This window comes from Otolemur garnettii, unplaced genomic scaffold (assembly GCF_000181295.1).
Source record: "Otolemur garnettii isolate 467f Iridium unplaced genomic scaffold, OtoGar3 scaffold00026, whole genome shotgun sequence".
NCBI lineage: Eukaryota > Metazoa > Chordata > Mammalia > Primates > Galagidae > Otolemur > Otolemur garnettii.
Window position 1 is genome coordinate 14,383,981 of NW_003852421.1, and position 15,976 is coordinate 14,399,956.

General features: G+C 39.9%; 1 protein-coding gene across 4 annotated transcripts in view; it reads left to right on the plus strand.

Moving 5' to 3' along the window:
- Positions 1-15,976, plus strand: part of KDM1B (lysine demethylase 1B) — a 70,296-nt gene that overhangs the window by 42,374 nt on the left and 11,946 nt on the right. For all 4 annotated transcript variants that reach the window (XM_023512338.1, XM_023512336.1, XM_023512337.1 and 1 more), the window contains 7 exons: positions 4,051-4,227; positions 4,561-4,635; positions 7,840-7,977; positions 9,514-9,685; positions 12,237-12,364; positions 13,776-13,907; positions 14,451-14,525. In XM_023512338.1, coding sequence (XP_023368106.1) covers positions 4,051-4,227; positions 4,561-4,635; positions 7,840-7,977; positions 9,514-9,685; positions 12,237-12,364; positions 13,776-13,907; positions 14,451-14,525 — 897 coding nt within the window. The remainder of the gene's footprint in view (positions 1-4,050; positions 4,228-4,560; positions 4,636-7,839; positions 7,978-9,513; positions 9,686-12,236; positions 12,365-13,775; positions 13,908-14,450; positions 14,526-15,976) is intronic.

Below are 15,976 nucleotides of genomic sequence, written 5' to 3' on the forward strand. Positions count from 1 at the left end.
AAACTCTTGGGCTTAAGTGATTCTCTTGCCTCAGCCTCCCAAATAGCTGGGACTATAGGCACCTGCCACAATGCCCGGCTATTTTTTTTGTTGTATTTGTCATTGTTGTTTAGCTGGCCTGGTCCGGGTTTGAACCTGCCAGCCTCAGTGCATGTGGTTAGCACCGTAGCCACTGTGCTATGGGTGGGCACTGAGTTGCCTTTTTTTTTTTCCCTTAAAAACAAAAGTCTTAACCCCTTGGATTTTTCTGATTTATTAATTTCTTCAGCAGTTGAGTCACTGCTGAATGCAGAATGTTGTGCAAGATTGTAAAAGTAGCCTTGATTAAAGAAAATAGTCCAATTTCTCCCTGATATTTCAGTGGATTAGAGTTTGGTATTAGATGAGATGACCTGATTAATTTATGGCTGTTAATGCAATTATATGAATTCCATGCAGGTGAGCAGGTTGGGCAAGGTAGAAATACTCATTTTTGCCCAGCAGACTTGAAGTCGGGGCTCAATAAACATTTACTGAATTGAGCAAAATTGTGGTCAGAATTTCTATAAATAAGTTATAAAGACAGACATACTTCTCTGAAACAGCCTTGGTTTTGTTTTTCTTCATTGAAATTTGACCTTTATAGGGAAGAGCTTTAAAGAAAAAGCCTCGAACTTGTCCATCTGAATCTGTTTTAGTTTTTAATAAGACGCTAAAATTGATTGTGTATACTTAATACTGTAGTGGAAAGACATAGATCTACTTTAAAAAAATTCAAAGACCTTTACTTTTTTTTTAATACTTCATGAATACAAACCAACTTATTCTCTTCTGCAGCAGTCCAAAGCCAATGGTTATAAGTGTTGTTTCTTGAATGCTTCTGATGTGTGGTCATCTGCCTGTGTTTGATTAGGCTCTTGTGGAGCTGGGGCTTGGTGGCAGGAATACAGGGGAGGGTTGGGGTGGGGGGAGCCCCTTGGTGCCTGTTCTGATTTCCTGACACTGGCCTGAAGCCGTGGCTTCATTACACTTGAGTCTCTGAAACAGGCCAAGGCCTTGGCAAAGGTGGGTCAGCAGAGAAAGACAGCATTTTTTCCCCCTTCATGTTCTTAAATCAGTCCCCTCCCATTTTATCAGTCATGAGACTCCCGTTTTTCCTGCTGCTGGTACAAACAGCAGCCTGGTTTTCTGTGGGGGCCTTTGTCGAGAGTGTGATAGGCTGTGCCCCACACTTCTTGCAGCACTCAGTCTTGGTGAGGGCAAACTCATGAGTAAAAGTATAAATTGCTGTGTCCTCCTTTTGTCCCTTTCTTCTTTTTCTTCCATTGTACAAACCTTCCTTTGTTCTTCTTATCTTAGTGATAAATGATATATTTGAGTTTCCCTGAGAGTTTTTTTATTGTGGTAAAATACACATAACATAAAATTTATCATATTTACCATTTCAACCATGGTAAATGTACAATTCAGTGGCGTTAGTTACATATACAGTACTATACAGTCATTGCCACTATCTGGTTTCAGAATTTGTCATTGTTCGAAAGGAAACCCCCTATCCACCAAGCAGTCACTTCTTTCCCCCTACTCCTATCCCCTGGCAACCATTCATCTACTTTCTCTATAGATTTGCCTATTTGGGATATTTTCAGTAAATGGAATCACATGTGGCCTTTTATGAATGGTTCCTTCACTTAGCATAGTATTTTCAGGGTTTATCCATATCATAGTGTGTGTCAGAACTTCATTCACTTTTATAGCTAAATACTATCCCATTGTGTGGATGTATCACATTTTGTTTATACGTTCATCCATTGATGGACATTTGGATTGTTTCCTCCTTTTGGCTATTTGAATATTGCTGCAATGAACATTTTGTTTGAATACTTATTTTCAGTTCTTAAGGGTATATAACCAGCAGTGGAATTACTGGATTACATGGTAATTTTATGTTTAACTTTTTGAGGAACCAAGAGACTTTTATTTATGGTGTACATGATATTTTGAAATACGGAAATATGTATACATTGTGGAATGGCTAAATCAAGCTAATTAATACACATGACCTTCTATGCTTATCATTTCTTGGTGAGAACACTTAAAATCTCTCAGTAATTTTTAAGTATACAATACATTGGTTTTGTTGTTCACTTGTTTGTTTTGAGACAGTCTCACTTTTCTTTTTTTTTTGAGACAGAGCCTCAAGCTATCCCCCTGGGTAGAGTGCCATGGCATCATGCTCACAGCAACCTCCAACTCCTGGGCTCAAGCGAGTCTCCTGCCTCAGCCTCCCAAGTAGCTGGGACTACAGGCTTCCGTCACAATGCCTGGCCATTTTTTGGTTGCAGCCATCATTGTTGTTTTGGCGGGTCCGGGCTGGGGATTCGAACCCACCACCTTAGGTGTATGTGGCTGGCACCTTAGCCGCTTGAGCCACAGGCACCGAGCCGACAGTCTCACTTTTCACCCTTGGTAGAGTACCATGATGTCTTAGCTCACAGAAACCTCAAACTCTTGGGCTCAAGCAGATCCTCTTGCCTCAGCCTCCAATAGCTGGGACTATAGGTGCCCACCACGACACTTGGCTAGTTTTTGTATTTTTAGTAGAGATAGGGTCTTACTCTTGCTCAGGTTTGTCTCAAACTCCTGAGCTCAAGCAATCCACCCACCCCATATTATAAGCATCAGCCACTGCACCCAGCCCAATATATTGTTATTAACTATAGTCACCATTTCTACAATAGATATCTTGAAATTATTCCCCGTCTAAACTTAAATTTTATGTCCTTCAACCAACATCATTCCATACCTGCTCCAAGCCTTGACAACACCATTCCAGTGTATGCTTCTGTGAGTTTGACTGTTTTTTAGATTCCATGTATGAGTGAGAGCGTGTAGTGTTTGTTTTTCTGTGTCAGGTTTATTTCAGTTAACAGAATGTCTTCTAGGCTCATCCATGTTGTTACAAATGACAGGTTTTTTTTAAAGGCTGAATAGTCTATTATGTATATAGCATACTATGTATGGTTGATGTCTTGGCTCTTGAAAATAATGCTGCAGTGAACATAGGAGTGCAAGGCTTTGCCCGTAGCTCACTGGTTAGAGTGCTGGCCACATGCACCAAGGTTGGCCAGTTCAAGCCTGGCCCAGGCCAGCTAAACAGCAATGACAACTGCAACAAGAAAATAACTGGGCATTGTGGTGGGCACCTGTAGTCTCAGCTACTTGGGAGGCTGAGGCAAGAGAATCTCTTAAGCCCAAGAGTTAGAAGTTGCTGTGAGCTGTGACATCATGGCACTCTACCGAGGGCAACATAGTGAGACTTTCTCTCAAAAAAAAAAAGAACATGGGAATGCAGATGTCTCTTTCACACTCTAATTTCATTTCCTTTGAATATATACCTAGCAGTGGAGTTGCTGGATCTTACAGTGGTTCTACTTTTATTTTTTTTGCGGAATCTCCATACTGTTTTCCATAATGGCCATACTAATGTCCACTCCCACCAATAGTGTACAAAGGTTCTTTTCTCTCCCAACACTTGTTACATTTTGTCTTTTTGATAATAGCTATTTTAATAGGTATAAAGTGATATCTCACTGTGGCTTTGATTTGCCTTTGCCTGGTAGTTAATGATGTTGAGCATTTTTTCAGATATACTTGACCCTTGGTACTTGTGGGGTCCACATCTCAAATATTTGGGGAAAAAATGGGTTGTTGTCTGCACTGACTGTGTACAGCCTTTCTTGTCATTTCCTATACAATACACATGTACAATGACTATATAGCATTTACATTCTATTAAGTATTGTAAATAATCTAGAGATGACTTAAAGTATATGGGAAGATCTATGTAGGTGTAAATATGATGCCATTTTATGTAAGGGACTCCTGGGAGAGTCTGGAACCAGTCCCTCATGGATATTGAGGGATGACTGTTGGCCTTTTGTCATCTTTTGAGAAATGTCTATTAAGATCCTTTGCCCATGTTTTAATTGAGTTATTTGTATTTTTGCTATTGAGTTGAGTTGCTTGAGGTTTTTTTTTTAAACAGTTTGTTTTCATTTCCACACACAGGAAGCTCTTACTCCTCAGAAATGTATTCCTCACATCATTGTCCGGGGTCTCGTGCGTATTCGATGTGTTCAGGAGGTAGAAAGGATACTTTATTTTATGACAAGAAAAGGTCTCATCAACACTGGAGTTCTCAGCGTGGGAGCCGACCACTATCTTCTCCCTAAAGACTACCACAATGTAGGTGACTGTAGCTTTCATGATAGCACTGCCGTTGGTCTGGGCAAGCAAACACTAGTCTGTTCCCGTTTATAATACTAGTAGAAGTCCCATAATCACCGTAAAACTCATAATCAGGAAATGTGTCTCTCCCAAAAGGATAATATCAAGTACTGTTTTCTCAGACTATAGAAAAAAAAGGTGCCACAAGTCTTAACACAAATACCATCATGTCTTTAGGAAATAACTAAGGATATTAAAGAAATGGAGATATACTAACATTGGTTGGCAGTTCCAGAGCAACTAAAACAGTGTGTTGTTATTACTCTAATTGGAATTTTATTTCTTTTCTAGAAATCAGTCATCATTGTTGGGGCTGGTCCAGCAGGATTAGCAGCTGCTAGGCAACTGCATAACTTTGGAATTAAGGTAGGACTTTTTGGATTAAGTTAGAAACAGATGGTTGGCTGTTTTGGTCCAACTTTTCTAAGGCTTACCACTTTCTAGCTGGGTGTGGTGGCTTGCACCTGTGATCCCAGTTAGTCAGATGGCTGCAGCCAGGAGGATTGCTTGCATTTAAGGCTGCAGTGAGCTGTGATTGTACCACTGTACTCCAGACTGGGTGAGAGATAAGACCTTTTCTCTTTTAAAAGAAAAAAGGGCCAGGGTTGGCGGCTCACGCCTGTAATCCTAGCACTCTGGGAGGCTTAGGCAGGTGGGTTGCTTGAGCTCACGAGTTTGAGACTGGCCTGACCAAAAATGAGTTCCCATCTCCATGAAAAATAGGAAAACTGAGGCAAGAAGATAGCTTGAGTCCAAGAGTTTGAGGTTGCTATGAGCTATGACACCACAGCACTCTACCCAGGGTCACAGCTTCAGATGCTGTCTCAAGGAAAAAGAAACCAGTCATTATTTTTAGTGAAAAATGCCAAATACATTATATCTTTAGATTCTAGTAAAGTTACAAAATTCAAAATTGATTTGATACAAAGGTAAAGGAAATTCCCACAGCTTTGAAGAAAGTTTTAGACTATGAGAAGATTGGAAGAAATTCTGACTTAGTGTTAAAGCAGAAATTGACATTATTAACATAAAAGAGGTAACAGAAAAAAGCCCTAGTTTCTGCAGTACCTTAAGGCAACAAATAGTAGCATAGAAATTCATCCTTTCTTCTAAAAGTACCTGAAATATCCAGTTAAATTTTTTTATGCAAGTCAGAGACACCCATTAAGTCTTATTCTGGAAAATAAAACCTGTGCTTTTGGAAGCAAGATTGCACTAATTAATGCATAGATTGAGATAGAATTAAGTGGGTGAGTACTATACATATTTTAAGGTGGCTTGCTTCCCCAGAGTAGGAAAAGGTTAAACTTTTACCTTATTCCAGTTGTTCAAATTAGCCAAAATAGAGACTGATGAAAAAAACGTGTGATTCAGTATTTAATTTCAGTTAAATTCATTCAGATTAACTATGCCATAGATTTCTGTGATTTTTCTTTTTTTAAGTCTAACACATTTCTTCCGTGTTTTTTTTTTTTTGAGACAGAATCATACTTTGTCACCCTTGGTAGAGTGCTGTGGTGTCACACCTCACAGCAACCTCAAACTCTTGGGCTCAAGTAATTCTCTTGCCTCAGCCTCCCAAGTAGCTGGGACTATAGGCACCCACCACAGTGTCTGGCTATTTTTAGAGATGGGGTCTCGCTCTTGTTCAGGTTGGTCTCAAACCTCTGAGCTCAGGCAATCTATCTGCCTTGGCTTCCCAGAGTGCTAGGATTACAGGTGTGAACCCCCTGTGCCCAACCTCCACCTTTCTTCTTTTTAAAAACTTATTTGCAAGAACTTCAGTTTTTAGTAAACCAAAATTGTAAATTAATTTGGTAGAATTGAATTAGTCTTTTTCTCTATTCTTCCTCTGGCTTAAAGAAACATACTTTTTAACTTCTCTGTGGGGAAATTTATGGAAATAAGAAAAGTTTTCAATACCTATGCCTAAGAGAGGTTTTCTCTTTGTTGAATGGAAGACCCAGACTTTGGATTACATTATATTGTTAGCAAAACAGAAGACTTGAGTTGGAATTATAGGACATGTGTTTGCATTTTGAAATATTTTGTGTGTGGTATTGTGCTAGAAAGTGTTTTAATTGATCATTTCAGCTTTAGATGTTAGGGCCAAAGTCTTTTGTTAGTTTGTGTTTTACATGGGAGACCTCCAGATTATATTACAGAGAAGATTATATACAAAGTCTAGGAGACTGTCTTTAATGTTCAGCCTTCCTCTTATATGAGAAAGAAAACTAGAAAGGAGTGGGTCTATATAAAATTGAAGTCAGAGAAAGAGAGTAGGGAGGTAGAACCATGAGCTGTAAGTTTCCTACTTAGAGAAAGTAAAGAATTAGGTTTTAGAACATTCAGAGGACTCTGTTACTTTCCTCTCATTCTCCCTAAGTGAGAGAAAAGCCCAGGGGACTACCCTCCTTGTGGTTCGGAAAGAGATTCCTCTGAGTAACCTGAGAGATAGGAGCTCTTCTGGAGCAAGGAAGAAGTGCTTTTAGGAATTCGGAAATTGCAATGCATGGAACTCACATTTTCAATTAATGCAACTCAGGGACATGTGGTACTTTGAATCCCAAGGCTACAGATAAGACACTGCCTTTCCACTCAGCAGTGCCTCTAACATTAGAAATTTAGAGACATCCCAGCTACTCCAGAGGCTGATGTGAGACGATCACTTGAGCCCAGGAGTTTGTGACTACCTTGAGCTGTAATAATGCGACTGCACTACAGCCTAAATGATAGAGTGAGAACCTGTTTTAAAAAAAGAAAGAAAAGAAATTTGGAGTTGGAGGAGATGAAATAGTCTGGATGTGGGACCAATCTGGATAGGCCCAGCCTGTGAGGTCAGACTTACATAGAAGGGCATACCTTATTTTTTTAAAAAAATAGTTGGGCGGTGCCCATGGCTCAGTGGGTAGGGCACCAGCCACATGCACCGAGGCTGGTAGGTTCCAGCCTGGCCTGGGCCTGCTAAACAACAGTGACAACTGCAACCAAAAAATAGCTGGGCAGCGCCCGTAGTCTCAGCTGCTTGGGTGGCTGAGGCAGGAGAATTGCTTGAGCCCTGGAGTTTGAGATTGCTGTGAGTTGTGATGGCACAGTACTTTACTAAGGGCAACATAGTCAGACTCTGTCTTCCAAAAAGAAAAAAAAGTCATATCTTAGGAAGTAAAGGTTTATTTATAATGCTAAAGGTATTTTGCTACATACATAGACATTTCAAAGAGGAAAAAAATAACCTTTTAAACTTAGTTTTTAATGATGCTTTTAAACTTAAGGGATACTATTCTACAAAAGCTTTCAGAGTATATTTCATTTGTTCATTAAATCTTTTTATCAGATTTGAGAGGAAACAGTTGAGGACTTCCTCCAATAGACTGCTGAGTTACTCCTTGTTAGAATCTGTATTGTTTTGGACATCTATTTTGGCTTCTGTTCATACTGCTTGCTTTTTGAAGTGGTTACTGTAGAAATAGAATAAATTAACTAAATATAGAGGTTATTTAACAGTGTCATTCTGTATTTCTGTCATACTGTGTCTGATATGACTCTTAGCTTCCCCGATTATCTTTTTAGGTGACTGTCCTGGAAGCCAAAGACAGAATTGGAGGCCGAGTATGGGATGATAAATCTTTTAAAGGTGTCACAGTGGGAAGGGGACCCCAGATTGTCAATGGCTGTATTAACAATCCGGTAGCACTAATGTGTGAGCAAGTGAGTTTCTTTAAGATTTGTGTTGTAGATAAAGAAAAGAAAACCTGTTTCAATTTTCTTGTGTGTAGTATTTATAAGTTTCAAAAGTAGGTAACATAAAACACTCCCTTCTGCAAAATAAATAAGATCAATTATACTTCTGCCTTTCTGAGAAGGTGAAACTAGAGGATATAAAGTGTTTTTTCCCTTTTCTTAAGATCTTTAATTTTTTAATTTTATTTGTATGCTACTTGCAGACCACTTGATTAGCTCATAGTTTTAGAGTTGGCGGATTTAGCGAATAAAGATTCAGGAGTCTTATTTAAGTTTGACTTTAAGATAAATTTTTTTGGTGTAAGTGTATACCAGGTATTACCATATTTTGCTGTATAATGCACACCTTTTTCCCCCGAATTTTTGAGGAAAAAATAAGGATGCTTCTTATACATGGATGGTACTAATTCTGAGTCCATATAAACATTTTAAATTCTTTTATTTATGCTTATATATTAAAAGTGTAACTTTATGTTAAAAACTAAATGCTTGGGCCAGGCGTGATGGCTCACACCTGCAATCCTAGAACCCTGGGCGGCTGAGGCAAGTGGATTGCCTGAGCTCAGGAGTTTGAGATCAGTGTAAGCAATTGTGAGACCCCTGTCTCTTAAAAAAAATAGGTGGCATTGTGGTGGGCGCCTATAGTCCCAGCTACTTGGGAGGCTGAGGCAGGAGGATCACTTGAGCCCAAGAGTTTGAGGTTGCTCTGAGCTATGATGCAATGGCACTCTATCCAGGGTGCCAGAGTGATACTTTGTCTCAAAAAAAAAAAAAAAAAATACAAAAAACTAAATGCTAAAATTCCTTTGTAATATAAGAAGCAAATAGCTAAATACAAAGAAATAAAAATTTGAATTAAAAAATTAAAACAAAAGTTTTTTTTTCTTTGAAAATTTGGGCCAAGAACATGGGTGTGCTTTATACACCAGAGTGCATTATACATGACAAAATATGGTACATGGGATATTTTGCATGCAATATTTGGGACATACTTATACTTCAAAATGTGTATATTATTTATCTGAAAGTCAAATTTAACTGGGAAGCCTATCTTTTATCTGGCAACCTTACACATACTTTCTTTGAGGGACCTGGTAGGCCCAAGCCTTTTTCCAAAACATTTATTGATGGTGAATTCAATTTCAACTTCTGTGGGTGGTTGTGTGTTTGTGTGTTCATTTACATGAGCGTCCATGGAGGAGACAGACTGTTAGAACAAGGATAGGCAAGCGCCTATCATCTGAAACGTTAGCCAAAAAGTTAGAGGACATGGCATATAAACCGTTGCTGCCATCTCATAATCTCATAAAATAAGTTCTTCTAGATTTTGTGCAATTTTTTTCACTGCCTAACTTTGCTGCCATTCCCCATGAAGCACATTTAGCTTTATTTTTGAGAGGTAATAGACCCCTTTCTCCATGAGAGCTCTGTCTAATTTCAGCTTAGAACCTGTAAAATATTTTTTCCAGGGAAAATTATTTTCACCTTCTTATTCTTTTGAAGCTTGGCATCAGCATGCATAAATTTGGAGAAAGATGTGACTTAATTCAGGAAGGTGGAAGAATAACTGACCCCACTATTGACAAGCGCATGGATTTTCATTTTAATGCTCTCTTGGATGTTGTCTCTGAGTGGAGGAAGGATAAGACTCAGCTCCAAGATGTTCCTTTAGGAGGTATGGGGAGAATGGTGTTCTGATTGTTCCATCTCCGTTGCATTCTAACCTGACCTTCATCAGCAGTAGGATCGTGTATTCACCAGGGTGGATGTCTGCTGCAGGCATAGTCTGTGAACATTCCCTTGGGACTGATGAATTCTCCAAACTATTCCTTAGGGGGAGGGAATGGCCTCAGGTGACATAGGTGCTTGTGTTGCACGTGCACACAGACAGACCTTAACTTTACACAGTAGTAGATAATTTGGCAAAATTATCTAAATGTCTAATTTTAAATCTCCCAGAGAAGCTCCCCTTTAAGGAAACATGGTAAGCACTGTGTAAGTCATCACATGTCTTTTCTAGATAAGGGTTTATACATGTCAGGATTTCTTCTCTTTTTGTTGGATGGTTGGTTGAGGTTTTTTCAGTGTATTTTAAGAATGCAAGAACTTACAATTAGAGAACTTTAATTCAGAATCTTTGGCTTTGGTACTTAAATGTACACTATAAACCACGACTATTTAGAAAACTTGATTGCCAATGACTCATTATAGGTGTCAGCTGAAATTTTGCTGCTATTCCTTTTTAAATTAATAGTTATGTAACCTACAGTTTTGCGACCTGGATATATTCATTTATAGTTCGTGGAGGCATGTTGGAGTGTTTTGAAGTGTGAACATTTGAGCTTAATTTGCAAGATGTTAATTTGCTTCAACTGTATGTTTCTTTGCAAGTGTTCTGAATTCTTCAGACTGATACACACTTCATCTGTTTGGGGTAAACCTCTCAGTAGCGGGGACTCTTTCTCCTTCCCTTCCTCCTCAGCTGCCTCAAGCCATCCTCTAAGAGACTTGACCCACACTGTTATCACTCTCATTAAAGCTGACTGACACACCATAACAAATATACTCTAGTCACCAGGAATCATTTAATCAAAGGTCGTAGTCTCCAGACCAGTTGATGGGTTGTTTAAATTTTCTGTAGTTGAGAGCAGTGTCTACACTGACTAGCAGGATATTCTCAGAATTTGGTTAGTGTTTTGCACCTAAGTGATAGTCGCTGGCAGGGGTTTTCTTTACATTTCTCTCAGTCATCAAATAAAAAATGTAATGATATTTCTTGCCTAGGCCTTATATTAAAGTTAAAAGGGATGCTCAGCAGTACTTACTGTGTACTTATTTCATCATACTAGTATTTCATCCTCTAAGATCTCATTAACATGAAGTTGGGGAAACTCAAATACAAATACTAAGAGACTAGGTTTCATTTCACAAAGTCTAGGTGCTAAAGCTTTTAAAAATTATTTGCATAAAAAAATCACATTAAGGGCTGTTTATACTTAATTTTATATACTATTCTAGCAATATTGGTTTTTCTCCCTCCCCAAAACCAACAGGAAAGTAGAAGTTGCATATCAAGAAGCAGGAAGGGGTACAAAAGATACTAAAAGGGCCACAACTTGATCTAGGAGCAAATGTGTGGCATAAATCTAGAAGTCCCTTGGACATCCAAATGTTACAGTCTAGTGTAAGAATTGAAAATTTTCGTGAGACCCTTGAGCTGTGGAAAAAAAGTTAACTGATACTCAGTTCTGTCTCTAGTCATCAGGCAAGTGCATGATACTTTATGGAATCTTGGAGTCTGTGATGTATGTGTTGGATGGTCATCATCGCTGGAAAAGTTATAAAGAAGTAACCTGTGTAAGGACGCTTCCAATTAGTCAGACACGAGGCTGGAATCATCTCCCACTTCCCAGAGGCCCCCCCCCCCCACAAAGGATCTAAGACAGCAATGGGAATGATATCACAGGGCTGTGTCTGTATAGTTACCACGTTCACTTGAATGGGAGAGATACATGCTGGGGTTGCTGACAGGGAGAGAGTTTGGAGGCTTGCAGCAGCAGGGTGATGCTGGCCTGTGAAGGATGGATAGAATAGGGTAGGGGGAGAGCATTCTTATAACACAGCTAGAGTAGTAGACCCTGCAGGGTTGGAATTTCCCAGGAAAAGATTCAGCAGTAGTGCCTCAGAGCCTGTAGGTGGGTAGGTTGTAGCTATAGCTTAGGAAATTTACCTAGGCAGTAGGAAACCAGTAATTGAAGATACTGAGACAGAGGGCTGACATGATAAAATCCATAAGGGAATGGTCTTGTTTGGGAGAAATTGTAGCCAGTAGTTAGTCTGCCTAGAGGTCTCTTAGTGGAGGTGAGATGTAAGAATTGACTTTAAGGTGATGGCATGGGACTAGAAAGGGAATGGTAATCCTCTATATGTACATGTGTGTGGGGGGCTACTTTCTCTATATCTTGAGCAAAAGAGGAAACGGTTTTCAACTAAGAAACAAGACATTTCTGCAGATATGGAACCTGCATACCTTTCTTTCCGGTTAGGATGAGCTTTCGCTTCCTACGAGTTGTCAACCTGATCGAGATCTTTTTCCCCCGAGTTTACTTGGGAAGAGACTTCAGAAGTTTTGGGTTTTGCTGGGTGAAGAAGATCAAAAGCAAAGGGTAAGGGATTAGGGAATCCCGTTAAAGCCATGTTTCTGTTTTGGTCCCTTCTCACTGCAGAGAAGATAGAAGAGATCTACAAAGCCTTCATCAAGGAGTCTGGCATCCAGTTCAGCGAGCTTGAGGGGCAGGTGCTCCAGTTCCATCTCAGCAACCTGGAGTACGCCTTTGGCAGCAACCTCCACCAGGTGCGAGTGGGTTTACTGAAACATGTGCTTGGAAGTGCTTAGTCCTGTGGGCGTGTTCTAGGTCTATAAATACTGAACTTGGTTCGGTTTGAATGAACAGGTAAGAATAGTTTTGCTGCTTTAAAGTTTGAAAACCATGACTTCTGGGCCAGGCGCTGTAGCTCATGCCTGGAATCCCAGCACTTGAGAGGCCGAGGTGGGTGGACTGCTTGAGCTCACAAGTTCAAGAACAGCCAGAGCAGGAGTGAGACCCCTCCATCTCTAAAAAATAGCAGGATGTTGTGGTGGGTGCCTGTAGTTTCAGCTACTCAAGAGGCTGAGACAAGAGAATCATTTAAGCCCAAGAGTTTAAGTTTGCTGTGAACTGTGATCCTACAGCACTCTACCAAGGGCAACAAAATGAGACTGTCAATAAAACAAACAAAAAACCCATGACTTCTGAGTATATATCCAAAGTGTTTTCTTTTTTAAATTTTTAACTTTTTTTTTTTTTAAGAGAAATCTTTAAATAATACCTATGAAACTGCTCAGTAGGTAAAACCAAAGAAATGGGTCAGTTGGGCTGAGTCAGAACAGGGGCTCTTCCGCTGCCCTGCTTTCCCTGCTCTGTGCAGAGGCCCTTGAGTCATGTCTGTGGAAACGTAGAGCAGGGGTCCTCAAACTTTTTTAACAGGGGGCCAGTTCACTGTCCCTCAGACCTTTGGAGGGCCGGACTACAGACCCTGGGACAAGTCGGCTGCTAAGCAGGACAGGCAGTGGTGGCAGAAACACCTAGCGGGTCGGATAAATGTCCTAGGTGGGCTGCATGTGGCCCCCAGGCCGTAGTTTGAGGGTGCCTGCCATAGAGTATAAAAACACTGCTCTCAAGAAGCCAAGATATAATATCCTTGCAATTCTGGTTTATCTTGTTAAAATAAATTTAAACTCGAGCCTCACTCATTTAACCAGGTGTGCACTTTGTACCCCAGTATTCTGTGTTTTGAATGGAAACTCCATGTATGATTTAATTTGCACCCTTGGAGGCCTCTCCATTTCCATTCAATTCTATGTTGAAGACAAATAGTGCATATTTATATATGGGGTTATAACATTGAGCAGTTTTACCCTCATAGAATCTTCTTTGCAGGAGTTATCAATATATAAAATCAACTTTTTATCAGGGAATGGATACATAGGCTCAAGTCGTTTACACCTTTTGTTCTTAAACTTCCCTGTGTGTTAATCAGGAGATATCCTCCTGACAGTGGTGTCCACTTGGGCTGGTCCTTTCATGTCCACCTCCCTGATGTACTCCTTGTGGTTGGTAGCCTTGCTCTCCTTCTTTGGGTGTCTGTTCCCACCTGGAGCTCCTCTTGTTGGCAAAAGGTCAGGGGTTTAAACTTTTGTGTTCCCAGCCTTTCTTATTTTCCAGGTGTCTGCTCGTTCCTGGGACCACAATGAATTCTTTGCTCAGTTTGCTGGCGACCACACTCTCCTAACTCCTGGGTACTCTGCAATAATTGAAAAATTGGCTGAAGGGCTAGACATTCGACTCAAATCTCCAGTGAGTATCGACAGTGGTGGCAGTCTCTGGCTTTGCCTTGTTTGGGGATGGTTGTGAGGTTTGGGGCATGTGGATTACTCAGGAGGCCAAGGCTGGCTTTGCTGTTTAGCCAGTATCATCAAGTCCTTTTGTGTGCAGTGATTGCCTGTGTGCACTAAACATGTCAGTTAGGTAACTGCTGCTGTTTGGAGACAGTGCCCCAGACACGCTTTCGTTAATAATAAGGTATTCAACCAATGTAGTTATTTTCACTGTTTTCACTTCAAATCTTTGTCCCAGTGCACTTGTATTATACCTGGTTGTAGTCATGGAAGTGATTATATTATGTGTATACATACATATGTTTCATTTTATGCCATATTATAAATATTTTCCACGATCTGATGTTTTGATTCCCTGAGTTCAGCTGTAACTCTGTATGCCAGGAAATTATTCCCCATAGCCTTGGAGATGTAAACTCAACATAATATGAGAAATGAGAAGAATTGTGGGTCACGTGGTTCCATCGCTCATTTTTTTCATGATCTTTTTTTTTTTGAGTAGGTACAGAGTATTGATTATTCTGGAGATGAAGTACAGGTTACCATTATGGATGGCACTGGGTTTTCTGCACAAAAGGTAAGTGCTAGGATTCCACTAGCGTAGAGCCCCCTGCTGGAGGGGCCTGGAAGGAAGGAAAAATAGTCTTTTTGCCCAAGCAGTTTGCCTTTGGTGTTCTGTGGAACCTTGTTGGATTTCTGATGGAGTTATATGTCTCCACTTAATTGTGTGTTGATATGCAAAGCTGATTAAAATCAATCCAACACTGTCCAGATTCGTGGCAGATGCAATTCTGAATAGTGTTCCTCAAAGTTCTGTAGTTTTGTGGAACATTAATCCTGAGAATTGAACAAGAAAAGAAATTCCTTGGCCAAATAAGTTTGGGAAGTAATATATACTACACTCGTAGGATTAAATAGGAGTTATATAGGGGTAAGTGAAAATACACATATTAAAGGCTCTGAAAAGTCTTATATTAAAGAGATCTATTATTAATTCTGTACTCTACATGTTTTTTTTTTTTTTTGACCATAGAATCCTTTTTCAGATCAAGAACATTCTGTTTTCATCTTGAAAAATGTCAATAGTACTTTTTTTAAAATTAAAATTTTTTGTAAATAGCTTTAGTGGGTAAACAGGACAAGGCACACTTCAGTTGTCTCAAACTTGTTTCATAGTCCTTGATGTTCATGTGGAAATAAAGGATTGTACGTCACGTGGAAAAGACAGTCTAAGTCCAGAGTGGGTGGAGGTGGGAGGTATCCTAGTCTTATTCCTACTATTAACTAGCCAGGAGACTTTGGACAGTCGTGTCCAAATCATCTGGGAGGTGCTTACAAAGCAAAGTTGCAAAGGTCATGTTTTTAAAGCTTCCCAGGTGATGGCACTGTGCAGTCCTGGATGAGAACCTTGGCTATAGTGCCTTTGTCTGTAAGCCCGCATTATCTAAGGTTCTTTCTAGTGGTAACCATTTTTAAAAAATACTACTTCTTAAAATTACAAATCAGTGGATAGTTCAGCCTCTGGTGTCTGTAAAACTCTGCTGCTTGGTGTCCAGGACATCAGTCTCATTGTACTTCCCCTGTCTACTCACACCAGGCACATGTGCCCTTCTGCATGTGTTTTCCAGCCTTCCAGAGATTTCAAGGCATGGCTTCAGGCTGTGCTTCAAAATGTTTAAAGGAAGTATTTTTCTTTTTATATAGCTAGCGCACATTGCAGTTAATGTTGGAAGTTCCCTAAACATTGAGGTGAAAGATTTCTAATCCAACACGATAGACTGATAAACTTTTGACAAACTGTAACTCGGTCTAGGCTGCTTCCACTGAGCTGTAGCTTTTAGTTCCATACTAGGATGTATTTATATCATTTGTCTGTTTACCCGAATTCTTGGCACTTTTTATTTTTTCTTCTTGAGACAGAGTCTCACTCTGTGCCCTGGATAGTGTGCTGTGGCATCATAGATCACAGCAACCTCAAGCTCTTGTTCTCAAGTGATCCTTCTGCCTCAAGTCTCCAGAGTAGCTTGG